This window comes from Mercenaria mercenaria, chromosome 8 (assembly GCF_021730395.1).
Source record: "Mercenaria mercenaria strain notata chromosome 8, MADL_Memer_1, whole genome shotgun sequence".
In the NCBI taxonomy this organism is placed as follows: domain Eukaryota; kingdom Metazoa; phylum Mollusca; class Bivalvia; order Venerida; family Veneridae; genus Mercenaria; species Mercenaria mercenaria.
Window position 1 is genome coordinate 44,016,627 of NC_069368.1, and position 19,299 is coordinate 44,035,925.

Below are 19,299 nucleotides of genomic sequence, written 5' to 3' on the forward strand. Positions count from 1 at the left end.
TAAGGTAGAGGATGTTGTAGCTTGGGTAAGGATAACTTGAACTGCTGGCATCTCGGAACAGGTAAGGCAGTTGATGTTGCTTCCTAGATGGCAGTGATTGGAACTGCTGGTACTTGAAAGAGGTAAGACAGAGGGTGCTTTAACTTGGGCAAGGGTCTCTGGGGCTGCTGTTATCTGTTGAAAAGATAAGACAGCAGGAGTCCTGGGTGGCAGTAGATGGAAGTGCTGTTATCTTGGAAGAGGTAAGGCAGAAGTTGTTGTAGCTTTAAGGATGGTAATATGAACTTTTAAAATATCTTGATTAGTTTTGAACTTATCATCAAAGAACAATTTCTGTATGGTATTTTCTTTTGTGTATTTCAACCATTTTGAAGTTAAAGACAATGAGGATACCTTTGATATTTTTTTCAAACTTTGTCTGTCATGGTTAGACTTGATTTCACTGAGGTATGTTTAATTGTCTGCAGGAACTAGAGGCATTAAAGCAGGAAAATCGTGCATTACGTCGAGACATGAAGAAGATGATCAAACAGTATGAACGTCTTGCTGAGAGACAACAGGCAGCTGGAGCTGGGGGAGGTAGTACTTCTTTACACATGTTCAGTATTTGTAACCCCAAATAGCATTAAGACATATCACATATATATCATCAGTGTTGAACTATCTCTCCATTACATTGATCTATACTTTTTGAATATCTGAAAAGATTTTTTGAAAATGTGGCCCATTATTTTTCATATTAAGACAATATGCAGAGAACAGCTTACGGCTCTATATGCTCATGTACGGTCATGGTTATATTCTTTGAAACTAATCAACCAACAAAGTTTGTCTTAAAATTATATGAAATATCAAATCTGCCCATATATACCATAGTTATATTTTTGTTAATAATTAGTGTTTTGTTACAGATGGTAATGCAGAAATGAAGGAGATGGCAGAAACCATGAGTCACCTTGACAACAAGATTGCCGACCTTGAGTCTGAGAATGAAGCTCTTAAGGAGGAAAGACTGGTTCTCAGGGAGAAAGTCAGGGTTGGTGTTTGCCAGTAAAAAATATATTACTAATAAATAAAATTCACCACAAGAAAACATTGCAGCATGATTGTCTGTGCTGAAAAACTGGGAATAATTATTTTTTGCATGGTTGTTAATGGTAGCTTTTTATACGCCCGAAGGACTTGACACAAATGTTCACTACATTGAGACGACGTGCAGAGTGCATTTTTTGGATGACTTGCTTCAATGTCAAGGTCACACTTAGGGGTCAAAGGTCATATGACTGTTTCATGTCCATTCTGTAACTCTTGAACTGCTAGAAGGATTTTAAAGAAACTTTGCATAAATGTTTACCACATCGAAATGACGTGCAGAGTGCATGTTTCGATGGCTCGCTTCAAGGTCAAGGTCAGATTTAGGGGTCAAAGGTTATACCTTTGGGCATATATAGCTCCGGATTGTGGTGCTCTTGTTTTATATGCCAATGTTGAAAAAATGGGTGGTATTATGGAATGGTGATGTCTGTCCATCTGTTTGTCAGTCCATCAGTATTTTCCATTTCTGGACACTTAACTATAATAGCTACAGCTTTCAAACTTTAAAGTATAACTAAGCACTGCTTTAGTAGGATCTTTATTGTTTTGGGGGTCAAAAGGTCAAAGGTCAGGGTCACAGTAACTGGAAACTGTTTTGTTTTATACTGAACTTAGAATATCAGAGTACAGTTATTTGCACTCTATACTAGTGTGAAATCCAAGAACACAGGAAATTTCTGCTGATTGCCATTACATATCTGGAATATTGAATGATAAAACACAAACTAGGCAAAATTTAATGAATTTTAAAAATTTCAGACAATTACAGAGACAATCACTGTGACTCACTTTGAGGAGAACAAGAAGAATCTGGAGGAAAAAGACAAAAAGATTGAGGAATTGATTGCTGTGAGTTATCTCCCTTTAAAATAACTTTATTTATGAAACACAAAAGTGAGTTTAAGATTAAGAGACAAGTAAACATAAAGATTTTTTGTTGTATTTTTCCCTGTGTTACCGTCTGAAGGAAAGACTTCTTATCATAGTTTATTATCAAAGCCTCTTTAAAGGGGGAAGGAATGCTTAATATTAAGATGATTTTATATGAAAGTCATCATCAAACCTTTCACAGGGCTAGAAGATTTATCTTAATCTGACCACAATTGAAAAAGAAATGGTAGTTTGAAATTTAAGAAATTGGCCATCGTAGTGGGTTTATGACATCCTTAACTCACTGCAAGATGGATAACATGCTAGTTTCTTTTGTTCTATCCGGGTAAAGCAAAAAATTTATATTACAAAATTAAACAATAAATGTTTGAAAATAAATTCACCTTTTTAGCTCGACTATTCATAGAATAGTAGAGCTATTGGACTCGCCCGTGTGTCGGCGCCCGCGTCCCGATTTGGTTAAGTTTTTGTATGTAAGCTGGTATCTCAGCAACCACTTGTGGGAATGGATTGAAACTTCACACACTTACTCACTGTGATAAACTGACTTACATTGCACAGGTTCCATAACTCTATTTTGCTTTTTTACAAAATTATGCCCCTTTTTTGACTTAGAAATTTTTGGTTAAGGTTTTGTATGTAAGCTGGTATCTCAGTAACCACAAATGGGAATGGATTGAAACTTCACACACTTATTAACTGTGATAAACTGACTTACATTGCACAAGTTCCATAACTCTATTTTGCTTTTTTACAAAATTATGCCCCTTTTTTGACTTAGAAATTTTTGGTTAAGGTTTTGTATGTAAGCTGGTATCTCAGTAACCACTAATGGGAATGGATTGAAACTTCACACACTTATTAACTGTGATAAACTGACTTACATTGCACAGGTTCCATAACTCTGTTTTGCTTTTTTACAAAATTATGCCCCTTTTTCGACTTAGAAATTTTTGGTTAAGGTTTTGTATGTTAGCTGGTATCTCAGTACTCACTAATGGGAATGGATTGAAACTTCACACACTTGTTCACTGTCATGATCTGACATGCACAAAATAGGTCCCATAACTCTATTTTGCTTTTTTACAAAATTATGCCCCTTTTTCAACATAGAAATTTTTGGTAAAGTTTTTGTATGTAAGCTGGTATCTCAGTATCCACTAATGGGAAAGGATTGAAACTTCACACACTTGTTCACTGTCATGATATGACATGCAGTGCAAAGGGTCAATAACTCAACTTCGCACTTTACAAAATTATGTCCCTTTTTAAACTTAGGAGTTTTTGGTTAAATTCTTATATGTAAGCTGGTATCTCAGTACCCACTTATGGGAATGGATTGAAACTTCACACACATGTCCACTGTCATGAGCTGATAAGCACTATGCAGGTTCCATAACCCTATTTTGCTTTTTTTTACTAAATTATGCCCCTTTTTCGACTTCCTTATTCATTCATTCGACAAGGATGTTGAATAGTCGAGCCTTGCTGTCCTCTGATAGCTCTTGTTGTTTTATGTTGCCATGGAAACAAAATGTCTGCATTTTTTATCAAATATGGAAATGTTCATATCTTTCACTTCCTTTTAAAAATAAAATCAGAAGATCTATCAGACAGAAATAACATTAATGTTGTCTTTCCCTTTAAAAATGGATATATGGTTACAAGAGTCTGCCTTAAGTTTGAAAATGATTAAATCTTAGCTGGCAGTGGAATGTTAAATATAGACGTCATTACTTAAACAAATAAGTCTACATCTTTTTAACTGTGAAGGCTGGTTCTCTAGATTTAACCATCCCAGCTGTTTGTCAAAATAAATGTTGTACAATTTTGTTTTAGGAAATCACAAAACTGCGTGAGGAGAATGTTGCTATGACCAAGGATATGAAGAAAATGGTGAAGGCACATGCAAAGACCAAGGGAAAACTGGATGACCTTTTGTCTGCTGAGAAAGCTGTTAAATTGTTGGAGATAGTTGCAATGCTGGTAGGTGTTACTTGTCTGTACAAATATTCATTGAACTTAGTAAAGAGGTTTTTTTTTGCTGTATATACCAATAGCTATTGTGCACTGCTGCTACTTCCTTGAGCATCAGTTGCTCAAGTACCCCTAGACACACTCAAGCAATTTTTGTCATCCAAAGTCATTTTCTTGTTTTTTTATTTCACTCATAACACCAGATATTTCGAGCATTTTGCACATTGTTTTACTGCATGCTAAATGCACAGTTTTACACTTGAAAATTATGTATATTTAACTTCCTCACTTGCTAGGAATTTATTGTTATAAATTATTATAGTAACTTGAAGAGTTGATTGTTTCGTAAATGTTAAAGACTGACCTAGCAAACAGAAATTCATATTTGGCAATTATGAAGAATCTTGATGGTAAAAGAAATGTTAAATTCAAGTTAACAATTTTATTTAAATCATAGATACTTCTTTGTTTCTTTAAAACTAAATGCAGTTAAACAGATGATCTCTGTGTTTTCAAAAGCAATAAGGTCATTTCAACTTTGAATACTAAAATTGCATTGCTGTGAACTAAAGTACACTTGGCCAGACTAAAACTTTAATTATCTCCCTTACAAGATACATGAGATTCATGGTGATGTCCCAGAAGCTGCAGGAAAAGTCAACAACCGATTGGTTGAAGCTCAGGATTCTGTCAACCAATCAAAACAGATGTTAGATAATAAACAAGCAGCCTATCAAGCTTGGGTTGACAATTACCAGAAAGAACACAATAAATTACCAGGAAAAGAAGATAGGTAAGATTGTTTGTCCATACAGTAATAGTCAGAAATGCTTACTGGGTGTTCCTCCACTAAAATGAAATATTATGACTGTCATGTTGCGGAGTTACTTTTTCCTATTTTTTATGGCTATTACATTTCCTCACGAGAACAATTTGTCGGTCATATATCCTACCAGACACTCAAATTCGTGGATATGGGGCTATCATCATCCCATTGTCACACAAAACTTTGCATATTAAATTTCTGAAAGTCTCTACTGAACCGTTTTTTATGTCAGTTACATTTACAAGTTTGACTGATTTAGATATTCCAGTCACCTATTTAGAGATCTAATTATGATGATTTCTTAATTGTTTTTCTGTTTGTAATTAAGACTTTCAAAAAATATAGTAGCTTACTTCCTCCTTAACTGTGCATCACTCGGTGAAACTTAACTCTTGTTTTCCCGACCATAGTTTCAAGAGAATAGCATAGGTTCCATAACTCTTCCAGGATTTGATGAAATTATCTTGCTTCTTTACTGACACACAATATCAAAATGTAGCTAAAAAAATTGATATTTAGTTGAATTCACAAAGTTATGACTTACTTCATTTATGTATGTTTATCCATATATTGATTTCAATCAATATACTTTATATTTTAAATAGAAGATGGAAAAAACTGACTTTGGAAGAAAGTGTAACATTTCGCATATTCAGAGGGTATATATACAAAAAATAATGGTGATATTGTAGACGTGGAATTTGAGTGATAACATGACTGTACTGTGAAATCATTAACGTTTTTGTGGGTCCAAGTTTCATGGTTTTGTCGATCCATGAAATTGTATCTCAAAAGAAAAATAAAATTCCTATTTATTCTGTCCGTTAACTTTGAAATATACATTTTGGCTTCAGCCAGGAAATTCAGTGTCAACAAAATTTAATGATTTCACAGTGGTGTATTGCTTATAATTTGAAAGCTTACTGATAAGTGTGATTCAGCCAGGTTGACGTCTCCAGCAGTGCTGCTTGACAAAGCTAGATGGGCTCAATAATTTTCAGTTTTATGTCAGTTTGAACATACTAATGACAACTTAATGGCTGATTGAACTGATGCAGATTTCTTTGATAGTGTTCTAATATAACCTGATATAGATTGTAACACGGGACAACTGGTAGATTGATTTTGATACATTTGGAACAACTGGATTGCTTAACATTTCTAATGTTTTGAAGTTGTTAAGATCATGCATTTTATGATTACATGAAATTTTTAGTCTAGTTCATTATTTATCATGAGACAGTTGCTTTTCTCTGATTTATGTGGAGAAGTTGATAGCTACTTGTGGAGAACAAGTCAATATTGATGTGGTATTGTGCATTCCTTTATGAAATATAATGGTAATGTGATTATATTTTATATGTTAGCTGTAAAGTTAACAGTGCTATTGTTTTATTTCCCTTTTGTTTCACTGTTTCAGAAATATGTTTGTGTCTTTAGGAAAAGTCATGATAAAATTGAAATATACATTACAACATAACACAAACAAATTGATGATTTTCAGGGATAAGAATGGTGAGAAATACCATGGAGAGTGGGACATGGCGAAACATGATTTCAAGGAGAAACATCTATTTATGTCTGCGCTCCTGCTGATGAAGACGGGAGATGTTAATGAAGCTGTGGGAGCTGATGGAACTGCAGAGAAATGTGAGACACTAATTCTAAATATTTTGATAAAATGCATTGATGAGTTCTACTTGGTCTAGCTGAAATGTTTTATACGTTGCTCTACTAAAGTTACTATCAGTCTGTGAGATAAGAGCACCTGGCATGCCAAAAAAACAAAAAACTAGAGGAAGCTTCATGAATTTATTCAGAATCTAAAATGACATTCTTCGGGAGTATTCAACTGTATGTTTAACTTAATGCAGCTGTGAATTAATTTGATATTTTTTTTTCCATATTGGTTAAAAGTCATTGCTTGTTTGAAAAGTTCTTAAAATGGATTTGGGAAAAATTCATGAAAGAAAGTTTTCTGGGACAAGACAATAATTATCACCAGCATTTCATCTGACTTTTTATGATATAAATCTGATGTGCCTTAAATTCATATCTTGAATGATTCCTGCCTTTAAATGCAAAATTTACTTGAAAGCAACCTCATAACCTACAGGTAATTATGTCTCCCCCCTCTGGGGGAGACATATTGTTTTTACTCTGTCTGTCCGTTCGTGCCAGCGAAATGATGGTTAAGTGACTGCATAACAGTACCTTCTCTTTGATGTCATTCATTCCGTTCTGTTTATGTGACCTTTTTCTTTTTATGTGACTGTTAGAACAAGAGAGAGAACAATGGGGGTATCACATAAATACCGTTTCGTTAGAACGTCCGTCCGTCCATATATACGTACGTACGTCACACTTCATTTCCGAGCAATAACTTGAGAACCATTTGAACCATTCATAGGTTGGTAGGGCTTATGGAGGAGACGACCCCTATTGTTTTTGGGGTCACTCCGTCAAAGGGCAAGGTCACAGGGGCCTGAACATGGAAAACCATTTCCGATCAATAACTCGAGAACGACTTAACCCAGAATGTTGAAACTTCATTTCAGGATGATTGGTCATGCAGAGTAGATGACCCCTATTGATTTTGGGGTCACTCCATTGAAGGTCAAGGTCACAGGGGCCTGAACATCGCAAACCATTTCCACTCAATAACTTGAGAACTACTTGACCCAGAATGTTGAAACTTCATAGGATAATAGGTCATGCAGAGTAGATGACCCCTAGTGATTTTGGGATCACTCTGTTAAAGGTCAAGGTCACAGGGGCCTGAACATCGAAAACCGTTTCCGATCAATAACTTGAGAACCTCTCGACCCAGAATGTTGAAACTTCATAGGATGATTGTTCCTGCAGAGTAAATGACCCCTATTTGTTTTTGGGGTCACTCCATTTAAGGTCAAGGTCACAGGGGCCTGAACATTGATAACCATTTCCGATCAATAACTTGTGAACCTCTTGACCCAGAATGTTGAAACTTCAGAGGATGATTGAACATGCAGAGTAGATGACCCCTATCGATTTTGGGGTCACTCAGTTAAAGGTCAAGGTCACAGGAGCCTGAACATGGAAAACAATTTCCGATCAATAACTTGAGAACCACTTGACCCAGAATGTTGAAACTTCATAGGATAATTGAACATGCAGAGTAGATGACCCCTATTGATTTTTGGGTCAGCCTGTTAAAGGTCAAGGTCACAGGGGTCTGGTCATATAAAATCATTTCCGGAAAATAACTTGAGAACCATTTGACCTAGAATGTTGAAACTTAATAGGATGATTGGACATGCAGAGTAGTTCGACGAAACCTCACAGGAGTGATCAGTACCAAGCCTAGTTGCAGCCAACAATCAGTGTCTCTTTGACTTTCGTTCCTGACCCCTATTGACTTCTTGCCTATAGCACTTTGCAATGGGGGAGACATATGCTTTTTTACAAAAACAATTTCTAGCTAGATTTTTTATTTATATAAGTCAAAGTTTAATGCTGATTGAAATGATGTAAGTAGACAAGTAACATTTGTATGTAATATAATTTGCTTGTACATGTGTACTACAGTTGATGTAGATCTTGCCAATATGGAGAAGGCCCTGTCATTGGCAGATAATCAGATTATTGACCTTGAGGCCCAGGCACAAAACCTCACTGATGAAAAGAACAGATACAAAGAGAAGGTTGAGGTAGGTATTGGTACTTACATACCTCAAGGTATCTCATGTAAACCGTCCTTACTTCTGTCATGTAGATGGTAATTCTTTATCATGTGTTAAGGGGAAAGTCCATATTCAAAAATACTGACTACCATAAAAATATTAACTTATGTAGGAGATAGGGTTCTGAAAACTTATGACTAATATGTAACAAAGTGAACAAGAGAGCTTAAACTGAGGACAAGTGTTTGAACTTAATTATCACTGTTGTTTCATCATAATCTAAAAACTGAATTCCATGGCATATCTGTAGTCATTTTTTGGTTATACACCCAGATACTAAGCCATTGATGACTATATTAGAATCAAGTGCATCCATTGGTTGGTCTGTCTGTCAGAAGTCAGTCTATCAATTGGTTGGCCCTCTCTCGGATGGTTTGTCTTTCATTTCCAGGGGATTTTTTCCAAAACTGCCACAATTTGAGGTCAAAGGTCATGTAACTTTAGTGCTATCTCCAATCTTCCAAACGTCTTGAAGGATTTTCATAAAACTTGCATCAGTTGTTTACCTCATCAAAACAAGGTGCTAACCTACCTTGTATGTATTGTCTCGGTATATCAGTCATTTCAGTGATAACTCTAGCCCTTACCCTGCTAAATTTCTATAATGAACTTGTCCTTCTTTCAATTTGGACAGTACCATTAACTGTTAAAAGGGGTACTTACAAAAAGATATTGATTGAATGGGGAACAGTGCAGATCATGATGAGACTGCATGGATGTGCAGGCTGATCGTGATCTACACTGGTTGCAAAGACAGACTCAACCATATCCAGCATGCTAAAGGCTAGCATTGAAATGTCTTAAGATATTTAATATACTAAGTATAAAACTGTATATAATTACAGGACCTGGAGAAGATGTTGCTGGACTTGCATAAACAAGCAGAATTGAATGCCACATTAATGGCAGATTCTCAAAGTAATGCTGTAAGTTTTCCTGTGAATTCATTGACATCCTGGTATATTCACTTGAACTCAAAACAGCAACTTTTCAGTCAGTATAAATACTTTTGTAAAGCGTTATTTTTGACAAAAAACAAACAAAATATGATAGGAATAATACATTTTTATGTCTCTTAATATTTCAAGAAAGCATTTGGCGAGGAATCAAAAAAGGAAATTTAAAAAAAAAGGTTGTTATAAGGTCAATGTCTAGATTTCTGACTTGTAGATGAGTTCTTACTAAATCATGCTTTTGGTTGAGAACAGAAACTCTTTAAGACATGGTTTGCTTCACAATAATATTTATGATTTAATGCTGACTTTAGCTTGTTGTGGAAATAATTTTTTGACACCATTTGCAAAGAAAATGTTAGGAAGTCAGTATGAATTTTTTGGAGATTTTTTTTACATACTACTTTTTGTAACTAGGAATTGACTGAACAAATGAGTGAGTTGCAAAAGAAAGCTGATAGTTTTGAGGCAGAACTCATGCAAGAGCGTATGTCTCATGTTAACACTAGGGATGAGCTGGAGACATTGCATAAACAGATGGACGTCCTCAAGGAAGAGATGGAAAATGAGAAACAAGGAATGGAAGCAAGACTAAATGGTTCCAAGGCTGGTCTTGAGGCACAGCTCGATGTGAAAAATGAGGTAAAGATAGGGTTCACATGAACAAAATTGTTATATACTTGATTTCTACCTGCTCTGTTGTACTCCTTTTCTTGAACTGCCGTGATTTGTAGCTCATCATGAACACTATTGATGTACAGTTCATCATGTATTCTGGCAGCTCTTTTTATGCCCCCGAAGGGAGGCATATAGTTTTTGAACCATCTGTCGGTCTGTCAGTCTGTCTGTCCGCAATTTTCGTGTCCGGTCCATATCTTTGTCATCGATGGATTGATTTTCAAATAACTTGGCATGAATGTGTACCACAGTAAGACGATGTGTCGTGCGCAAGACCCAGGTCCGTAGCTCAAAAGTCAAGGTCACACTTAGACGTTAAAGGATAGTGCATTGATGGGCGTGTCCGGTCCATATCTTTGTCATCGATAGATATACCCTTACAGAAGAAAAAGGCCTGCTGCGTACTCTTGCTGTGTACATACAGCGTATATGATGCGTACATGATGTGTACTGAAATAAAGGGCTTCAAATAGTACGCAGGATATACACGGCACATACACCGATAGTACGTTTGTAGTACACTTTTGACATGCAAATGAGCTCTGCCGCGTACTACTTGCTGCGTACATGCTGTGAACTACATAGTACACAGGATGTACGCTGGAGAAATTTAGTATGCGGGAAATAGTACGCAGCATGTACGCGGCACATACACTTTTCACATACAAATGAGCCTGCGGTGTACTACCCCTGCGGCGTACATACTGTGTACTCCTGCTGCGTACGTGCTGTGTACTCCTGCGGCGTACATGCTGTGTACTCCTGGCCCCGAGTCCTGCGGCGTACATGCTGTGTACTCCTGCTGTATACATGCTGTGTACTCTTGTGGCGAAACTGCTGTGATAATGTAAATTCCTTACCCCACCAACTTTCATATGCAAATGCTGATCATTTGGACAGAAAAAAAACAGAAAAAAGATAAGTGACATGCATCAATAAGTATTTACCCTTACCAAAATAATGTAGATTGATGTTATCAAATAAATTAGTATGCTTTTCTTCATCCACTTTTCAATGAAATAAATCAATTTTTGTAGCATGTAATTTGGTAAACATTTGAAGAAAATGGCGTAACTGCATCAAGGGGAAACAACTTTAATGCAACTAAATATAAGTGTTATGATTTATTATAGACGATGTGTGCATAGTATGTATTTATTTTGATTAAAATCCATCTGAGAACAATCTAGGACTGGAATTATATAAGCATTTATACACTTTTACGTCCGTAAAAAGTAGCGCACCAAAAAATTTTGGATTGATTTTTTCCAATGGGGCGAGCGCAATTAGCAAAAAACGTTTTGAAAATATACGAGCGGCAAATCCGATGAACAACTTTTTAATTTGGTGAGGCCTTAATGAGTTAACATAATGAGCATTAAAGCCTTTATAAAACATGATAGAATGGTGTTTTGCTTTAGAGTATTCAAATAACAGTGAGAGCTTTTAATTCTTCTCATTCGGGCGCTGTTGAGGCATTATCTTGGTAATTATTTCATGTATTACAAAATGTAATGCAACGAAGTTCAAATAAGGCTTTTCAATTATCCAAGTTGCAGCTCAGAAATAACTAAGATGTAAGCTTCACAAATGAACATTGCAAATAGTTTGGCAAATTTTCATTGTTCAGAATACCGGAAATCTGAACTATTCTATGCTATTAAGATAAGTTACTCGGAAATCAAGTTCTTGCTTCCAAAAAAAAAAAAAATGTACAAATCCTTCCTGCATGAAGTGTACTTCAGACTTTTACCTAAAAAAATTCAAAGTATAAACACCAAAAGAAAATGAACAAGTCCCTCCCGCGTATATGAAGTTTACTTCAGACTTTAACTTATAAAAGAAAAACTAAGTATAAATGCCAAAAGAAATTGTACAAGTCTTTCCCGTGTATATGAAGTGTACTGCACAAATTTTAAAGTATCTGCGGTGTACATGCAGTGTACTGTTTTCTTGTACAAGTCCCTCCTGCGTACATGCAGTGTACTCCTTAAATTTTCAGAGTCTGTGCTGCGTACTTGAAGTGTACTAGTGACCTCCTGCGTACATGCTGTGTACTCGTCGAAATAGTATGCGGCATGTACGCAGCATGCGGTGTATGTAAAATGTACTCCTCTGGCGTACTACTGTGTTCGAGGCATATACACAACAAATACGCAGCATGTACGCCACAGAGGCTTGCTTCTGTAAGGGATATTTTCAAATCACTTGGCATGAATGTGTACGACAGTAAGACGACGTGTCGCGCGCAAGACCCAGGTTCGTAGCTCAAAGGTCAAGGTCACACTTAGACGTTAAAGGATAGTGCATTGATGGGCGAGTCCGGTCCATATCTTTGTCATACATGGATGGATTTTCAAATAACTTGGCATGATTGTGTACCACAGTAAGACAATGTGTAGCATGCAAGGCCCAGGTCCGTAGCTCAAAGGTCAAGGTCACACTTAGACGTTTAAGGTCATTTTTCATGATAGTGCATTGATGGGCGTGTCCGGTCCATATCTTTGTCATTCATGCATGGATTTTAAAATAACTACTGGTGAATGTGTGGCACAGTAAGACGACGTGTCGCACGCAAGACCCAGCTCCATAGGTCAAAGGTCCTAAACTCTAACATTGGCCATAACTATTCATTCAAAGTGCCATCGGGGGCATGTGTCATCCTATGGAGACAGCTCTTGTTGAATTCAAACCATTTTACAGTTCATTATGAATTTTAACAGTTAACTTGAATTCTGGTCATGTACAGTTCACCTTGAACTCTAGTCATGTTCTGTTCACTCTGAACTCTAGTCATGTAATTTGAACTCCAATCATGTACAGTTCACTTTGATGTCTAGTCATGCACAATCCTCTTTGAACTCTTTGTCTTACACAGTTTACTTTACACACAAGTCATGTACACTTTCAACTGTAGTCAGTTTCATCATGAATTCTGGTCATATAAATTAACTTATATGTTATAATAAATTCCAGTCATGTACGGTTTTCTAATTTACATTTTTGAGTCAAAGTTGGACCAGTCAAATTAGTGATCTTTCATGTAGTTTAAGAAAAACAGTATAGTTTCGTAAGAAGCTTTGATAATGTGAGAATTAAAAATGAATGGAGAGATATACATGATGGAATGTTGTATTGTTTATTTTATGAACAGGAGATAGAGTCTCTCAAACTGAAGAATGATGAACTAGAGACAGAAAAGTTGTCAAAGTTACCACCAGACTCAGCTGCAGAAATCAAGAAGTTACAAGATAAACTGGTTTGTACTTACAGTATTACTTCCCTCCCCTAATTACACACATGCTTAAGTTATTACTTACCTCCCCTGATTATACCTGTATGTAAATAATTACTTAGCTTTCCAGATATACATGTACTTAAATTATTACTTCCCTTTCCTGATTACATATGTACTTAAATTATTACTTCCCTCCCCTGATTATACATATAATAAAATTATTACTTCCCTCTCTTGATTATACACATACGTAGATTATTACTTTCCTTTCTTGATCATACATGTATTTAAATTATTACTTCCCTCCCCTGATTATACATGTACTAGAACACCCACCCACTTAGCTCAATAGGGAGAGCGCAGATCTACAGATCATGGGGTCGTGAGTTCAATCTCAGGGCAGAGCATATGTTTTCCATGACGGTTTTATAAAAGACGTGTCTGAAATCATTCCTCCTCCACCTCTTATTCATGTGGGGATGTTGGCAGTTACTTTAAGAGAACAGGTTTGTACTGGTACAGAATCCAGGAACACTATTTAGGTTAACTGCCCACTGTTACATAACTGCAATAATGAAAAAAAACATGTACTTCAATTATTACGTCCTTTTCTTGATTACATAATGTAATTAAATTATTAATTCCCTCCACTGATTACACACAAGCATTGAAAAATTAAAATATATAGTCTGTAACAAAGTTTTGGTATCTTAGAAGTAAAAGTAAACAAAAATTATGGGAAAATTTGATTTTTGACGAAGAACTTCAAATTTCAAGAAAAAAAGTTGTTTCTGAAAAAATATGGGGAGTGAATCAGACAACTTTTATACTTCATGAGGCCTAAAGGAGATACCAGTTTATCCTTCCACAGTAATAACTACCTAATCACCCATGTCTCCTTACAGAAAAATCTGGAGCAAGATAAGAGCAGCAACAAGACATCTTCAGTGACTTTGAATGCTCAGGTTGCAGAACTCACCTCTCAGCTCGATGTTACAAGTAAAAACCTTGAGTCTCAGAGGGCTGCTAACAGGGAACTTGAGGTTTGTAGCTGCATATGTTAGTCTGTTAGATAATATTTGGTGTTATAACACAAGTAAAAATGACAAGTGTTGTAGTTCTAACCAAACAAAATCACAGATACAACAGCAAATTGTATGTTGATGTGTCATATTTGTTTGTGTTTCTAAAGGAAATAATGACATTGTTAGATGGAACAGAGGTCTGAAATGCATCTAAAACAAGTAACTTGAGGTTGTTTTACTTAAAAAGTTTGTGGTTTATTTATTCATGCTATCAAATTCAGTTGTAGCAATTAATAAGATTTGATATGGCCTGACTGCTGCCAGTGTGAATTAAAAAACATAAGTGATTGAAACCTCATGATATTTCTTCATATATTAAAATATTCTACATTATTAACAATTCTAACACGATCCGCAGCAATTGCTATATAAACATATAGCGAAATCGCCTATACATGAATCTACGATAAAATATGGTTGGCTGTTACATTTCACCCCCTATGATTGTAACGTAAGAGATTCTACTTCAGTTCCATTACATACAAATTATTTCAGGGCCAAACGGTTGAAAACGGCATTTCAAAAACATAAATATAATAAAAAGACATACTGACTTATGTGTAGGTCCGTAAAACACGTTCTGATCTCTACGAGCGAATTCAATTAGCCTAATTATGATTCAGCGGTGACGTCATAAATGTATGACATAAAGTATGACGTCATAATGATGTGACGTCATATAAAAGTTAAGCTCGTCACTCGTAACACAGGGTCAACTCGCCTAATTTGATGATTCTGTTCATAAATAGTTTGCGAGCTGTTAGATTACTAATTTATGAATACTTCTTAAAATTCTGATAAAAAAGAAACAAATATCTATACGTTCCATTGGCTATGCAACACTTTCTAACCATAGGGGGTAAATTGTAACAGCATATGACCCGAATGACGTATTACGCTGAAAATGTAGTACTGTGAAATGTGAATTATTTGCGTTGTTAGAATCAAAATAATAAATATGTTCCAATAATTTTATCAATTAATAAAACATTGGCAGTCGTTTGGATGCGAATAATTAAATCACGCACTCGTAATTTAATTATTACGCATCCAGACTCCTGCCCATATTTTATTAACTGATAAAATATAGGAACAGATATATTATTTCTTAAGTGAAAGTTTCATGCATGTTAAAGTTATATTCTGCAGTAAGACACCAGTCGCTTATGGTTTGAAAAAAGTAATCAAAATGCTGGAATTGTCTGGGATTTCAAACAAGACATAGAAAATCTATGGAAAACTATACTGGAAAACACAAGAATTGCTCCAGCGAGCCTGTCTTTCTCGATATCAATGCTTAACCCTAATCATGCTAAATTTCTATAATGAACCTGTCCGTCTTTCAATTTGGACAGTACCATTAGCTGTTAAAAGGGGTGCTTACCAAAAAGAAACTGACTGAATAGCAAACAGTGCAGATCTTGGTCAGAGTGCACGGATGGTCAGGGTGATCATGATCTACATTGGTTGCAAAGGCATAATCAATCATGTCCAGAATGATAAGGGTTTAAAGCAATGCATTAATCTGCATGTGATGTCTTTTTGGAATGTTAAGTTGTTTGGTTCTTTCAGGCCAAGTTGAAGGCTCACAGAATGGAAAAAGACAAGGACGCAAAAAAGATGTCTCGTCATTTGGAAGAGAAACAGCAGAAGACAGCATCTGAAGACAAACAACGTATTGCTATGCTTGTCAAACGTGTGAAAGAACTGGAGTCGAAAGCAGGCAAAGGAACTGTGAGTTTATCTTTTTAATTTTTTTTTGTCTTTACCTGTAGGCTTTAGTTTCATTTAGGATATGTAAAATGTGAATTAAAATGATTGATTTGTTTTGTTTGTTTGTTTTGTGTTTAATGCCGTTTTTCAGTAGCATTTATACGCCCAAAGGGACGTATAATGTTATGACGCTGGTGTCCGTCCGTCTGTCCATGAGCAATTTCGTGTCCACTCTGCAACTCTTGAACCCCTTGAAGGATTTCAAGGAAACTTGACACAAATGTTCACCACACTGAGATGACCTGCAGAGCGCAAGTATTGGATGTTTCGTTTCAAGGTCAAGGTCACACTTAGGAGTCAAAGGTCATATCAGTTTGTTTCGTGTCTGCTCTGTAACTTTTGAACCCCTTGAAGGATTTCAAAGAAACTTGACACAAATGTTCACCACACCAAGACAATGTGCAGAGCGCATGTTCCGGACGACTCGCTTCAAGATCAAGGTCACACTTAGGGGTCAAAAGTCATATCAGTTTGTTTCATGTCCGCTCTCTAACTCTTGAACTCCTGGAAGGATTTCAAAGAAACTTGGCAAAAATGTTCACCACACTGAGACGATGTGCAGAGCACATGTTCCGGATAACTTGCTTCAAGGTCAAGGTCACACTTAAAGGTCAAAGATCATATATGACTTTGCTTTGTGTATATTGCTCTGCATTGCAGTGCACTTGTTTTTATTTGGCAGATCTCTTTATTTGTTCACTTACAATAATTTTTTTTTAATAACTTCCCTTTTATGTTACTATAAATAGCTTATTTTGAAACTTTTTTATGATTGGCCGTAGGGAAAAACTGAGACCACTTTTCTGTGGTACAACATGGATGGTATCTCTAGTTTTTAGGTGTATTTTTACATACCTGTACCTGATAAGGATTTTGTTTTGTGGACTTTGAATATTTCTTTTTGTGGACTTAGATTTGTTTTTTGAAGTTTTCCTTTTGTTGTTCCACTCCTTTGGGCTACAACAGTCAAGTTCTTTAAATTTTGCTCCCATCCTATGATGTAATCCTTCAGGCGTATATTGCCCCGCTTGGCGGAGCTCTTGTTTAGTTATGTTATGGCAGACAGTTAACCAGTACAAACTTGTTTTCCACATGAATCATAGGGGGAAGATAAATATTTCAGACACAATGTCTTTCTTCAAATTGTCATGGAGAACAATCACCTCGCCCAAGGATCGAACTGGCAATCTGTAGATCTGCACTCTCCCTATTGAGCTATTTGAAAATTCAGCCTTTATATATTGTGTTATTTGAAGGACAGTAATAGTATGGAATAACTTTATCTGTGATAACATTTATGGACATGATGTTCTTTTTTTTTTCAGAATGTTGTTCCTGTGGTAAGATTAAATGGCTTTCTACAATGTATTTTAATGATTGTATTGAATAAGTGATAAATTATCATGATAATACCATATTTTGCATTACAAATTGTTAAAAAGATGATGGTTCTAATGGAATTGGCAATTTCTGTATATGTTGATTAATTAAATTTTAAAGATTAATTCCGATTGTTAATTGATGCAGAGGGAAATATATAATTATTTTAGAATAAAACATTGACATGGGAGTACAAGACATTTTCCTTGAGCTTCAATATTCATGTTCTTTTTTTTATCATGAACTGATCAGACTGGTATCAGCATATTTACAAAATGTACTTTTAAATAGAAAATTTCTACTGACAAAGGCTGTAATTTTCATTTTTTATTTTCTGTGTGAACTTTACCTTTGTACAAATCATACATATGTGGACTGGTACTTTTGATTTCAGCCAATGGGTGGTGGTGGTGGAGACAAACATGGCAGTGCTGAGGTTCTCATGTTGAAACGGGAGATCAAAGATCAAGCTGCAGAGATCAAACGTCTGGAGAAGGAGCTCAAGTTTGCAGGTGGAGCAGGTGGTGGAAAGGGAGGAGATTCAGTTGCTGATGTAAGTTTTACTCTCGCTCGCCTTTGTAAGGATCATATAGGTAGCTAAAGAAGAAGATAAAGGGTTTGTAAGGAAATTACACATTAGCCCGGTAATTTAATTTTTTTCATTTAAATTTGAAACATGAAATTTTAATTGCAGTAATTTTGAAATCTTTCTACTTATATACTGTATTGATTTCTTGAACAGGCAAGTCTTTTTTTTTCAGTTTATCTTGTTTCAAAGTTAGGTTAATATTCTCTATGGATATTACTGAAAGTCAAATATCTAAGAGTTGGTACACTCAGCATTATAATTATGTGACTCAGGTGGGCAGTCTGGTTAGTTCTGTAGGCTAGATGTACCAGTAGTTAGTGGAAAAGCTATAGTATTTAATGCCAAGGGAGGCAACTAGCTGTAATCTGTAGTTTGTTGAACAGCTACAGCAATGAATAATAGCAGAAGTAAATAGCTTAAGGAATAGAGGAACAGCTGTAGCATTAAATGCCAGGGGAGGTAACCAGCTGTAGGAGTAGAAAAGCTATTGCATTGCATGACAGGGGAGGTAACTAGCTGTATTCAGCAGAACAGCTATAGCATTGAATGACAGGGAGATAGTAGCTGTAGTTAGTGGAACTGCTATAGCAATGGACATCAGCAGTAGTAACAACTAGCTGTTGTTAGTGGAACAGCTTAGCATTGAATGCCAGGGGAGGTAACTAGCTGTAGCTAGTGGAATAGCTGTAACATTGAATGTCAGGGGAGGCAACTAAGCAAAGAGAATGGGACAAACTTTTTAGATGTAGATTCTTAAAAGCAGGTTTTTAATAGTTTGATTTAATTTGAATTTGATATTTCACTTTCAGAAAAAGAAAGCTGCACAACATGAAAAGATTTTGAAAGAGCTTGAAAAGAGGATGGATCATGAAAAGGAAAAATCTAGCAAGTTAGTGGAAGGTCTCAAAGCTGCTGATGAGGAAAACAAAGCACTCAAAAAGGTAGATGGATCCTATATCTCTTCATTCTTTCCTCATCCTATACAGAACTGAAAGAAAGTTTCCTTCTGACATTTACAAATTGTCTCAAAAAAGACAAACCTCATATTTCTGCCGTATTTTGTGTTATGTAGTGATTGTTAGTGAATATACC

General features: G+C 35.8%; 1 protein-coding gene across 9 annotated transcripts in view; it reads left to right on the plus strand.

Annotated features, from left to right (window-relative positions):
- Positions 1 to 19,299, plus strand: part of LOC123566477 (uncharacterized) — a 93,161-nt gene that overhangs the window by 30,685 nt on the left and 43,177 nt on the right. For 8 of the 9 annotated variants that reach the window (XM_053549799.1, XM_053549800.1, XM_053549801.1 and 5 more), the window contains 16 exons: positions 468 to 579; positions 912 to 1,036; positions 1,855 to 1,944; positions 3,826 to 3,972; positions 4,578 to 4,756; positions 5,395 to 5,448; positions 6,294 to 6,439; positions 8,357 to 8,478; positions 9,357 to 9,437; positions 9,882 to 10,106; positions 13,297 to 13,401; positions 14,286 to 14,423; positions 16,038 to 16,199; positions 17,564 to 17,578; positions 18,013 to 18,171; positions 19,017 to 19,148. In XM_053549799.1, coding sequence (XP_053405774.1) covers positions 468 to 579; positions 912 to 1,036; positions 1,855 to 1,944; positions 3,826 to 3,972; positions 4,578 to 4,756; positions 5,395 to 5,448; positions 6,294 to 6,439; positions 8,357 to 8,478; positions 9,357 to 9,437; positions 9,882 to 10,106; positions 13,297 to 13,401; positions 14,286 to 14,423; positions 16,038 to 16,199; positions 17,564 to 17,578; positions 18,013 to 18,171; positions 19,017 to 19,148 — 1,992 coding nt within the window. The remainder of the gene's footprint in view (positions 1 to 467; positions 580 to 911; positions 1,037 to 1,854; positions 1,945 to 3,825; positions 3,973 to 4,577; positions 4,757 to 5,394; positions 5,449 to 6,293; positions 6,440 to 8,356; positions 8,479 to 9,356; positions 9,438 to 9,881; positions 10,107 to 13,296; positions 13,402 to 14,285; positions 14,424 to 16,037; positions 16,200 to 17,563; positions 17,579 to 18,012; positions 18,172 to 19,016; positions 19,149 to 19,299) is intronic. The other variant, XM_053549802.1, reaches the window with a different exon arrangement.